This window comes from Puntigrus tetrazona, chromosome 19, assembly GCF_018831695.1.
Source record: "Puntigrus tetrazona isolate hp1 chromosome 19, ASM1883169v1, whole genome shotgun sequence".
In the NCBI taxonomy this organism is placed as follows: Eukaryota; Metazoa; Chordata; class Actinopteri; order Cypriniformes; family Cyprinidae; genus Puntigrus; species Puntigrus tetrazona.
The window spans coordinates 1,724,902-1,737,144 of record NC_056717.1 but is presented as its reverse complement, the minus strand read 5'-3'; the positions used below and the strand labels follow the sequence as shown (position 1 = coordinate 1,737,144).

At 36.8% G+C, this 12,243-nt stretch overlaps 1 protein-coding gene across 3 annotated transcripts in view; it reads left to right on the top strand.

The window, feature by feature from the left end:
* Positions 1 to 12,243, top strand: part of LOC122324230 (retinoic acid receptor beta-like) — a 159,002-nt gene that overhangs the window by 126,853 nt on the left and 19,906 nt on the right. For all 3 annotated transcript variants that reach the window (XM_043218506.1, XM_043218504.1, XM_043218505.1), the window contains one exon: positions 11,134 to 11,294. In XM_043218506.1, the coding sequence (XP_043074441.1) occupies positions 11,134 to 11,294 (161 nt within the window). The remainder of the gene's footprint in view (positions 1 to 11,133; positions 11,295 to 12,243) is intronic.

Here is a 12,243-nt window from a genome sequence, read left to right as displayed (position 1 = left end):
TAAGCTGCTCTGAAAGGACATCAGGAATGGGATATTGTTAGACCGCCCGTTCTTTTGAAGATGTATTGCTGAACAATTATTTTTTACATATTGCAAAAGTAAATTTTTGGCTGAAGTAAATTTGTCATCTTGGTTTTGAGAATTATCTTTTTAGTATTTTGAAAACATTTTCACAATTATTTTAATCTTATGTTTCAGGTAGTCCTGCTATGCTTCTTTTGCTTTGCTAAAAAAATAAAATAAAAAAATTGATGGGTTGTTCTCCACTCTGCCCTACACACAGAAGGATCATGAATGCATTTTCTGCCCTGAACCCCTCAATGAGTTTAACAACAAATGGGCTCAGATTACAGATTACAGTAGCCATGCAGAAGCAAATGTGTGTTTCAGACTCATTAACCTACATAAATGAAGAAATTAAAACTTAATTATCAGTAGTGAAATTTTACAGTTGTACTATAAAATAAAATGGCTGATCATTTCAGATCAAATAAAATTATCACAAATATTTTGGTGAGTCTCAAAATACATTATACTTATCTAGGTGGGTTGTGGAATGGAAAAGTTTGGGAAACCATGCTTTAACATTTCTAGCGTCCCAGGCTCAAACTTATTAAATACAGCAGAGCAAGGGACAGAGACAGAAAAAACATAAGCAACAGGTGAGATAAGGGCCCTAATGGAACTGGCCTTATTGATAAAAAACATAAAGTTTGTGGAATGTTGAGAGAGTCAATAGTCCTAAACAAGACATGAAGTTTTGATGCTATTGTTTCTGCAAGATATTTTCTCTTAGCCTCTTTTATATCCACCTGGTAGTGGAGCCTATAGTCCCTAAGCATTTTAAGCAGTTTGGCAAGTGGAATGTAGCCAAGAGCTAAGCCCATCTGTATCAATAGACTCCGGCATAACACAGTTACAGTTAAAAACAGGAGTGAACTGAACAGCAGTGGAGGAAATGGTAATGCAGCAGGGCTGAGCAGGAGTGTGCGGTTGAAATGTATTAAAGGTAAGAGGAATTTCAAATAATGCATATAAAGGCGATGCACCGCTCTGCTCTTAGCAGGAAGCTGTAGAAAAGTGCGGCTTCACTCTCAGCAGTCTTCCACTTCGTTTTCCCCAGTGGTGATAATGCTTGAGTTAGGATTGTAGAACCAGAAGCTGGAATGGCCGACTGAAGCAGTGACAATGTCTTGTGTTCACCTAACTTTTCAAGTTCCTTGGCACAGAGTAACTTTTGACAGGCCGGCACCATCTTCATTGTGAAATAAATATAAAAACAACAGCTGAGATCTTTAACATGCAGTGAATTGAGACATTTCCTGCTTGTTTGCTTCTCAAATGTTACTCCTGAGAAGAAGACCACATTAGCCGCGCATTTACCTCCTCTAGAGTTTGGTTAGATGGTTGGTTTGAAGCAGAGCTCAAGATCTCACACCAATTGCAACAAAGTCAATAGATTGTTTACTTTTAAAATATATCCCTCCAATCTTTTAATCTTTTATATATATTCCTTAAATCTTTTAACCATTTAACATAAATAAGAACATAATAAAGGTTCAAAATATCTGCAATAATTTAGTTTTAAGGTTATGAAAAAAGGGATTATTTGAACATGATAAAAATCGCAGCTCAGCAGGACTTAAGTGATTGATTTCTTTCAGCAGTTGTACTGTACCACAAATGTATCACCATAGCATGTTGTACGCATCATTGCTTTAGATTCCAAACACCGCCGTTCGAGCCATCTGAAGCTGTTTGCATTTTACACGTTATTACCATTGTTTGATTGCATCAGCGCTTATGGTTCGAGTCAACTTCACACTCCATTTGCCGCGGGAAAAGAGGTGATTCTTTTTCACGCTCTTCTTCTGAACAAAAGAGTGACAAATGCAGCAATATCACGGTTGGCCCTCCATTTCTTGCTCTTTAACTTACTGAAGCTGGCAGCTGTCTCTGTCTGATGTAGTTAGAAGACCTCAGTTGAATTTAACTTTTGGTTTGACTAACACAAATCCTGGAAAACTTGCATGCAAAAATGTATCGGACTGGCTTAACAAAAGTACAATTTCACACTTTGACAGTGAAAAATTACACTTATAAAAAGTACACAAAGTATGTGGTATAATATTCTATTTGCTTATCAGGATGGTCATATACCAGTTTTTGTATTATCATGTTTGTTCTTATTGCTCTACTATTTACTGTCACATAGCAAAATAGTGCCACCAAGTCGTAGTTTTATGCAACAGCAGCGTCTTCAGCACATGACCTAAACACAACTCTTGGTTGGTTCATTAGCAAGCTTTGTTTGCTGCGCATTGGATAGTGTGCAAAATGATTCAGTTGATCTGAATAGATGTATTCAATTAAAAGAAATCATTGCACCAAAACTTCACCTAAATTATTAATAATTAATAATTATTTATTTTGATTAATGGAATGGCACTGCTATGTTTTACTTTGTGGGAAGCAGCACTGGCTTTGTAGCTATATTTTAAAACAAGCTGAATGTTGTATTTCTGAAATACTTTGCTGTTTTATGCATCAGTAAATTTAAGATGCATAGTGCCTAAATAATCAACAACACATTGCTTTTATTGTAGCATAAATAACACATTTGGAAGAGATTACAAACAGAATGTATACATTCTGCATTCAAGCTGTGGCTCATTGGATTTCTGTTCATTAGTATAAAAAAGGTTTGATATCATTCTCGGTGTCTTTCCAAATAAGGTACTGTATTCAGCTTCAGGCACATCCTTATAGTTACATTATGTAGTTGGCTTGTTATAAATTATTTAGTAATGTTTTTCATTAATTCAGTTGCATGAATCAACAGAATTTTCATTGGAGATTCAAATTGCTGCAGCTCTCTTGATGGGAATTGGCTTGTAAGACTGTCAAGGAGCGAGACAGTTCTGAACAGACAAGCCAGTAGCTCATAATCTCCCTCCCACCTTGTTATTTTACACTCTCTGTCTCAGAGACAGGCTGCAGTATTAGCAGCCGTCAAGAGCCGTTAATGACCTTACTGAGATTATCTGTAGTATTTTAGAGCTGAAAGATACACAGAGCACTTGAGCAGCAGAACTCCAGCTGTCCAGCGTTTAGATCCATGAGGAGATGGCCAGCACTTTATCTTACCCCAGACCACCATCATCATTACACTGCAGTTGCACTGACTGCATTCAATCCTCCTTCTTCACTGTAATTACCCCAACTAAAACTGACTAAAGCTTCCTTCCAATGTAGAGTAATCCTGAAATGGCATTAAAATAAAACAAATTTAAAAATTGAATAACCTTGCACGGACCTCAGTGTCACAATCGGTTCAAACAAGGTGAGAAAGGGATCTGTCTGCAGCCGATTAACTTTAATAAAGGGAATCAAAACTCACTGCATGGAGAACCAACAAAATAAACTGAAAACACAAGAAATTAAATACGAAAATGAACGACTGAGCAACTAAGCAAGTGAGTGAAAAAGTGGGACTGAACAATGGAAACCCAGAGCCTAAAGGAATTAGAAATGCACACCAAAATTATAATATTACCAACATTTGTCATATGAAACTGAACATAAACACGACACTCAACTGTCCTTAGCAAGACATTCTGGGTTTCAGAAATATTGCATTTATTTGCTGCTGAATCTGTTAGCTCATTACAATACTGGACATGCACAGATGGTCAGCCGCAATGCTAGAGCAAGAGAGTGTGCTGGTCATGTCTAATTAATTATACTACAACACACATGATTGTGCTCTAAAGGACACCATGACACCAGCTGAAAGTGAAAGACAAATATCAGAACAACAGCTTAACCTACAGGAAAAGGCTGTGGTGGTTAAAGATTTTGAATTGTAGCATCTAAAGGTTACAGATTGGGCTTCACTGAACCCAAACAAAGGACCAGTTCAGATAAATTAACATGAGGGGAATAATGAGATCAAAGCAACAAGCAGTCAAAGGAAACTAACAGAACCAAACTGACGTAACACAGCATCAACTTTTAAAGGAAAGGAGAGGCTCATCATAACAAAAAAAATAGTTTGGTCAGTCGTCAACCATCCGCGGACCATCCCAGGATTCCATTCCTCCAGCTACGCCTTGTCCCTCCGACTTTGTCAGGCCCGTCCTTCCCTCCAGCTCCACCTCAATCCTCTGTTGCTCTGGCTCAACTGTGGCCTTCCAGATCCCCATCTCTGCATCCCGCCCTTCTGGGAGGGTGGAGTAATGTCACATACATTTTTTTTTTTTATGTTTTCATTGCTCATGTGATCAGTGTTACCTAGTTGTTAATCAGTTTATTTTGTTCAGGTGCGTCTCATTAAGTTATTATTTCCTCTTTATAAGTTCCATTCAGTTCCTTGTCCTTTGTCCAGTATTGTCCATTGGTGTTTGTGTGTGGGTGCTACCCTGCTTGTAAGTTAACAAGATTTAAAAACCTTCCAATGTTTAATAAGGAGCCAATGCAGTGTTGACAGAACCATTCTAATATTATCATACTTCTCTTGCTGCTGTGTTTTGAACCAGTTGAAGTTTGTTTATCAAGCATGCAGAACAACAATAAAGTTTTACAGTAAAGTAAAAATCAATAAAGTATTACAGTAGTCTAACCCTAAGGTTATAAACGCAGGAATTAACATTTTTTCATTTGACATTGAGAGCATAGGTCATAATTTTGATATATTTTTAAGATTTACAGATTCTAGAAACATGTTTTTCAAAGGAAAGATTGGTATCAAACAGCACACCTAGGTTCCTAACTGATAAAGAAGAATTAACAGAGCGGCCATCAAGTGTTAGACAGTGATTTAGTGGGGTTTTTAGGTCCAATAATTAGTGTTAGAGTTTAGCATTAAGAATTTACTCATCCTCCAGTTTTTTATATCGACTATGCATTCTGTTAGTTTCTTAATTTGGTGTTTAACACCAGGTAACAAAGAAATATAAAGCTGAGTATCATCAGCATAGCAGTGAAAGCTAGCACCTTGTTTCTTGATAATATCTCCCAAAGGTATCATGTAACGTGTAAAAAGTAACGTCTCTAGTACTGAGCCTTGAGGTACTCCATATTTAACTTGTTAATGATATGATACCTCCTCATTTACTGCAACAAACTGATGGCAGTCGATTGGAAATAAGTCCTTTTTGAACCATGCTAAGGTGCTTCCACTAAGTTTTCTGCTCTCTTCAAGAGAATGTTGTGATCGATAGTGTCGAACACAGCGCTGAGATCCAATAGCACTAATAACGAGATAAACTACGATCAGATGATAGAAGTAGGTCATTTGTAACTTTAAGAAAAGCAGCCTTAGTACTATGGTAAAGACTAAATACTGACTGGAATTCTTTACAGATACCATTTTTCTCTAAGAAGGAATATAATTGTGAGGATATCACCTTTTCTAATATCTTTGACAGAAAAGGGAGATTCAAGATTGGTCTGTAATTAACTAAGTCTTTTGGATCAAGATGTCTTTTTTTTAATGATAGGCTTAACAGCAGCCAGTTGGAAGGCGTTAGGTACATATCCTAAAGTTTGTACAATTGTTCCTCTCCTAAAATATCAATCAATCAATCAGTCATTTTATTTATATAGCGCTTTTAACAACACAAGTTGTAGCAAAGCACTGAACAGTATAACTTAGAAGAATACAATGATAAGGATGTATAATGACGAGATTGAACAAAAATAGGGAATGCATGGCTGCCAACTCTCACGCATTCAGCGAGATACTCACACAATTGACACAATTTTCACGCTCTCACACCACACATTTCCATTTTCTCATGCAGAAAAATGTCCCTGCCAAATTCAGTAATTATTTTCTGCTGGGTTTTTTTGTTAGCGTGATACAAAAAAAAAACAACTCCAGACAGCGCTCATCAAAGTCAGAATGATTTAGATGGCCAATCAAATCAAACAAGGGCAGGGCTTTACTGTTCCAGTACAAAACCACTGCATTTTTTAACAGTGAAAGAGTCTGAGGTAAGCAAGGTTTTTTTGTAAAAGACAACTAAAAGTAAGACAAAAATGACTAATAGTAATGGCTAATAAAAAACAATTTAGTAAACTGAAAAAAAAAAATAATAATTAAAACTAAACTAACAAATGAACTGAAACAAAATAATAATTATTTAAAATAAATGTTGTTTTCATAATTATTGTGTTCTCAGCCCTTAGCAGAAAAATATGAGCTGTGTGTGGCGCTTTGGGGAAATAGCCTAATGGCTACACGCACATGTTATCTGACGGAGAGACACAAAGCAGTTTGAAACAAGCACCAGCATAACAACCGACCCGATATCTAACAGCATTTTGTTATTTTGCTTTTACAGCATTTGCACAAAATTAACTCCTAAATTGTATGTGTATTTTAAATTAAAATATTATTTGTGAATAGTTAAATGGATTACAAAACAATTAAGACAAATAGGATGAAATGCCAAGACAAATATGTAGCGTATATTTATTTATTTATTTATTTTTATGAATCATGCATTTTAACAATGTTACAATCTTCCTACTTAAAGTACAATATAAATTATTTGTTAATTAGGTCAGTAATTGTTAGAGCCCTTATAAATAAATATTTTCTATTATACATTTTTTTAAGGACCTCTGCTTTTTAAATATGAAAAGGGTGTACATTTGGCCAGATGTATGAGAAAATTGGTATCAGTTTCATTATCAGCCGTGGCTGCTACAGGCTCTCTGGGGGACTGCAATAACAACAGCAGCCAACCGAACTTGCTTTGAATTTCATCAGGATTGTTTGCGGAGGTCTGATTTAGGGTTGGTGTTGTTGAAAAGGATCTTTGCCTTGTTTGGGGGTATTGTCTGAGACTTCTCTCCTGCAGAGAACAGCTTCAAAGATGAGCCCCTCCGAGGCTTAATGAAACAGGACAGTCCCCTGACGGCCCTCCACAACACCAGGTGTTCTCTCCTTAATGATCTCCTGCAGCAGTGCGAACTTCATCAGCCTCTTCTGGATTAAAAATGCTGGCCGATGACTGGGCTCCAGCTTGTAGATAAATAATAGAGCAGTGTGTTTCATCGACCTTGACATACATCTATAGATGTGGTTTGAAGCTGTGCCGACAGGATAGAACCCACAGTATTTGTTACCTTCCCATACTGAGGAACATTTGCATGGTGCTGCAGGAGTCTTTGGTTTAGTGCAAAGGAAAGCTACATGTTAGAGAAATACAAATACAATATTTGTGTTATTCGACATTCTCATTAAAAGCCATTTGTTCTTCGAAAAGGTATAAAAAATTCAGTTTTCAATTATTGAACTTGATTTTGATTTATTATATGGAACATACTGATTTTAACATATTGATTTATTATATATAATATTGATTTAATGAAGTCTGGGCAACAACACAGAAATCAGTATTGGGAGTAACTAGATACATGTAAAGGAATTATTATATTTAATTACAAAATAAATGGAACTATAATCTGTTACACAGTTACTGAGAAAATGATGTGTATTTAAATGACATATACCTATGAAAATGTTAAAGATTACAAAGGGGTTTACATCTGAATATTTTAAGTATATACAGATTTGGAGATTTGGATTTGACTTCTTTCCTGCTTTACTGCTTTAAAATATGAGATACAATTTTTTGGTTAGATGACGGTGTTTCTTGTCATAGCCATGCAAAGAGTTGATTTAAAAATATCTTGTTTATTTTCAGTATGATTTCTGATTTAGTGTTAGCTGTGCTTTAAAATTTAATTATTATAATCTTAGTTCAAGTGAAGAAATATTTTGAAAGTCTGACAGTAATCAGTGTTGAGTCTGTAATATAACCCAGCCTGCTTTGAATGTTTCAGAATGATTAACAGTTGAAAACACTTATTGGGAGTTTAGAAAGTAATCAAATGTAATCATTACATTAATAAGCAACTGAAATAGTTACACTACTTGTTCAATTTTTATTTATCTCATTTCCAAAGTAATTTGACTGTACATATGGCTGACTGACTGTACCTATCCTGCTACAGTCCAGCAATGTTCACTTGCACTGTGTCAGGCATGTCATTGAATATATATGCAGTGTTAACAGATAGAGCTTTAGTGTTTGTAACGCCTCGGCTAGATCAAGGCTGTCTCATAGCACGCCTCTAATATGATGTGACTTGACCAAACGCTGCACTTTCATTGACAGCAGTGTTCCTTTTGAAGTGGGGTTCAGCCTACTGAAGTCTTTGAATTGAAGCATATTTATAACTGCAAAGACCATTTCTGATCGATTCTGCAAGATTTTCTCATTGCTGATGTTGTGTGACTATGTGCTGACACAGTGTAACAATAGTGAGGTTGACAGGTATTACTAAAAAGTTTGAAATTGAATTAAAATTGCCATAGTTACAAAGTAGAGGGCATGGACAAACCAATGCACATTGGCATGAGCTGATTGCACCTACAGCTGATCACAGTGTGAGTATAAATGAGCAGCTTGTGCAGTATATATTTAGCTTTTCATGTGAAGCCGAGCGGTTTTCATCGATCTGCTCCTCACTAACCTGTCTGCTTTGAGTCTTTACTGCACATCTCTCTTTACTGCTGGTGATACAGCACTTCAGCAGCAGTGGTTCTTCCTTTTGTTGAGTGGATTGCACGCATTAAGCTTTTGTGTTGCAAGTGGTCATGAACAGAAGCACTCCACAGGCTTTGTGTTCAAAATGCTGATGCAGAAATGCATCTTCGGTGGCATCCATTGTCAAGATTGGTTTGTAGCAATTGACCTGAAGGATGCATACTTTAATTTTTCAATTCTTCAGTGCCGCAGGCCATTTCTGCAATTTGCGTTTTGAAGTTTGAGCATATCAATACAAAGTCCTAACCTTCAGGTTCTCCCTGTCGCTCTGTGTCCAAGAAGGCTGACCCATCCCTAGCTTTGCTCTGTCTGTCCAGGCCTTATGATGCAAGCCTTATGATGCTACATTGGCAGAAGGGGAATGCCATCTCTAAGCAGAGGATGGCCCACTGGATAGTGGATGCCATAAACTGGCTTATCAAGCACAGGGTGTTGCCCTGCCTCCTCAGGTTATGGGCCCACTCCCACTCTACTTGGTTATGGGTCAAGTAGTGTGGCATCCTCCTGGGCATTGGCTTGTGGCACCTCGCTGTCAGAGCTGTCGAGCTGCAATGTTGAGTAATCCCTAACACTAGGTTCTATAGCCTTCGTGTGGAGCCAGTATCCTCCTGTGTTCTTACCTCAAATGGGTTGAAGCACTAAGAGGCTTCGGGTCGGCTTGCTGACAACTCCAGAGTGTCCATACACTTTTTTGACCCTGTTGACCTGTTGAGCTACTCCGTCCCCTCGGCAGGCATACGTGGCGGAGCATCCAGTTCCAGGCCCTCACTCGTTGAATCCAGAGGGCTGGAGTCCATATATAGTGACCTAATATGATCTCATATGTGTAAATTCCATGGTATAGCCTCGGAGCCCATGTTTCTCCGGCAGACCTTCTGCTATATTAATAGGGTTACCTCCAATCTTCCATATACACTTGAAACATTGTCCATATGAGTAAAGTTCTGAAACCTCCTTTGGGAAGGATGACACTTCCATATGTTCCTTTCCAGTAGAATAGGTAACATTTGAGGTAACATTTAGTGGGTAGTGCTATGACAACAGTAGCTGGTCTTCTTGTGGTGAGCCCCAGCCTACACCAGACAGGAGGAGATTCTACTCTGGGAGGCTCCCACAGGACACTGGAAGGGGCAGCATCCATGGTGCTTTTGTCGGGATCCCATTTCGTCGGTCACTGACATGACAGAACTACAGTAAAACAGTAATATTGTTGGAATTTAAAATAGTTGTTTTCTTTTTTTATATATATTTCAAATTTAATTTATTTCTGGAGTAATAAAGACTGGAGTAATGGCTGTTGAAAATTCACCTTTGCCAACATCCTAAGGTGAATTTTCAAAAGCAATTACTCCAGTCTTTAGTGTCACATGATCATTCACGATTCATTCTTATATTCTGATTCGGTGTTCAAAGACATTTCTTGTTATAAAAGTTGAACACAATTGTGCTGTATAATCCACAATGTGGAAACCTTGCCTAAAGACTAAAGAAAATCATGTGACTATGAAATATAATGTTCATTTTCTGTTTCATATACTGGAATATAAGTGTACACTTTTATTGCATCTTCAGTAAATACCTAAATAAAACAACCTTTCCTAGAAGCTTTGACATATTAACTTAAGGTGAGGCATATTAATAAAAAAAAAAAAAAAAAAAAAAAAAAAAAAAAAAAAATCGAAAAACGTAGAAATAACATCCTAGGCAACATTTAATAAGGTATAATAAGTATACTGCTGACATAAAGACAAATACAGCCAAATCTGAAGAAATCATAAAGTTAGTTTATTGTACAATTGATTTATATACAGTATAAACATCCAGTCAAATCAAAATGTATTCGGACATTTATCACATTATTTCAGTTGATCAACTCTCATATATATATATAATGTGTCACATGTGTGGTGGTTCGACGCGAGAGAGAAGTACTCGAGATGTAAATAAACTTACACAGATTTAATCCAAACTGGCAAAATAAATATACAAAGGCAGGCAGAACAAAAACCACTTATAGACCTCAGGAACAAAACCACGTATGGACAGCAAATGGACATTGACGATCGGACAACCGGAATACAAAGACACAGGACTTAAATACACAAGGACCAAATTAATTGACCAAATTAACAGAGAGCAGGTGAAGACAATTACACAATTAACACGAAGGGAAGGTAGGGCACAGAGAGCACATGGCACAAGACAAGAGTCCAGAGATGTGACATTATGTGTGTATATATATATATATAACTAGGTGTTCAACTGTCATAACAGATTCTTCTTGATGTCAGATCACTTTGATAATAAATTAGGTCGGATAGCTGTCAGCTTAACTTACATAAATTAATTATAGTGTTCTGCACCCATATGTGACATATAAACAGGTCAGAAAGTATGAGCGACTTCCCCTGATTTTATGTGTGTGTGTGTGTGATTGAATATTATAACTGAAATATAAACAAACCATAAAGTATGAGTGACCTCCCTTGATTTTGTTTTGCACACTCAGCTGTCCGGAATGACAGGAATAAGAAGAAAAAGGAGATTCCAAAGCAAGAGTTGGCTGAGAGTTATGAGTTGACAGCAGAACTAGAGACCATTATCGAGAAGATACGGAAAGCCCACCAAGAGACGTTTCCCTCACTCTGCCAGCTGGGCAAGTACACCACGGTGAGTCTCTCTCTCACTTACTCAAAGAACTCATACCTGACATGTATTTCAGTGCTAAAGTATAGTCAGGGTCAAAGGAGATGTGATAAGCTCACACAGGTCTCAAATACAGTGATGCTTTTATTACAAAAAAGTGCAGAGGGGTGCTGGAATTGACATAATAATGCAAAAAAAAGAACATGTAAGGTGAAGAAACACTGTAAGCAAATATTTAGAAAAATATAGCATTTACAAATGGTCAGACTTAGCATTAACGTGATCACATACAATGAATATGCTTTGAACAGTACAATATGGAGATATTTAACACATTTCATATGACTATTAGTGGCAGTATTTTCTACAATCTTAAAATATTTAAAATGTTGCAGGTTTTGAACCTGATTTTATTCATCTAATATTTCTGATTTATCACTTGTATGTATATATATATATATATATATATATATATATATATATATATATATATATACACACACACTAGTGGGTAAGAAACTTATAGATATATAATTTGTGTGTTTCTTACCCACTAGTTTACGTTCACTGAAGCCATAACTGGCTGTATTTACATGAGATTCAGACACAAAGAGAACTACTCGCCTTCTCTGAACTGGGATTTAGGTTTATTGACCACCGAAACTGCCCCTGTGTATTAAAAAAAAAAACATAATCAGTCTTTCGACTTTATATTGTAATTCACATTGACATGTAGATCCTGCTTTAGATAGCTACGCAAAAGCCCCAACTAGATGTATGGAAGTGTTGTCTGAATGACAGCTGCTCCAGATGAGATTTTATGATGATTTTATTGACAGCGAGTCCATGTGGAGATAGTTGGCAGCTGAAGTGTGTGTAAATATAGCATTAGTTCAGTGTAAGGTGGCTCAGATTGACGTGACTGCTCCATTAACTGAGCTCTGAACGAAAGTTCAGCAGCTGCATTGGATTG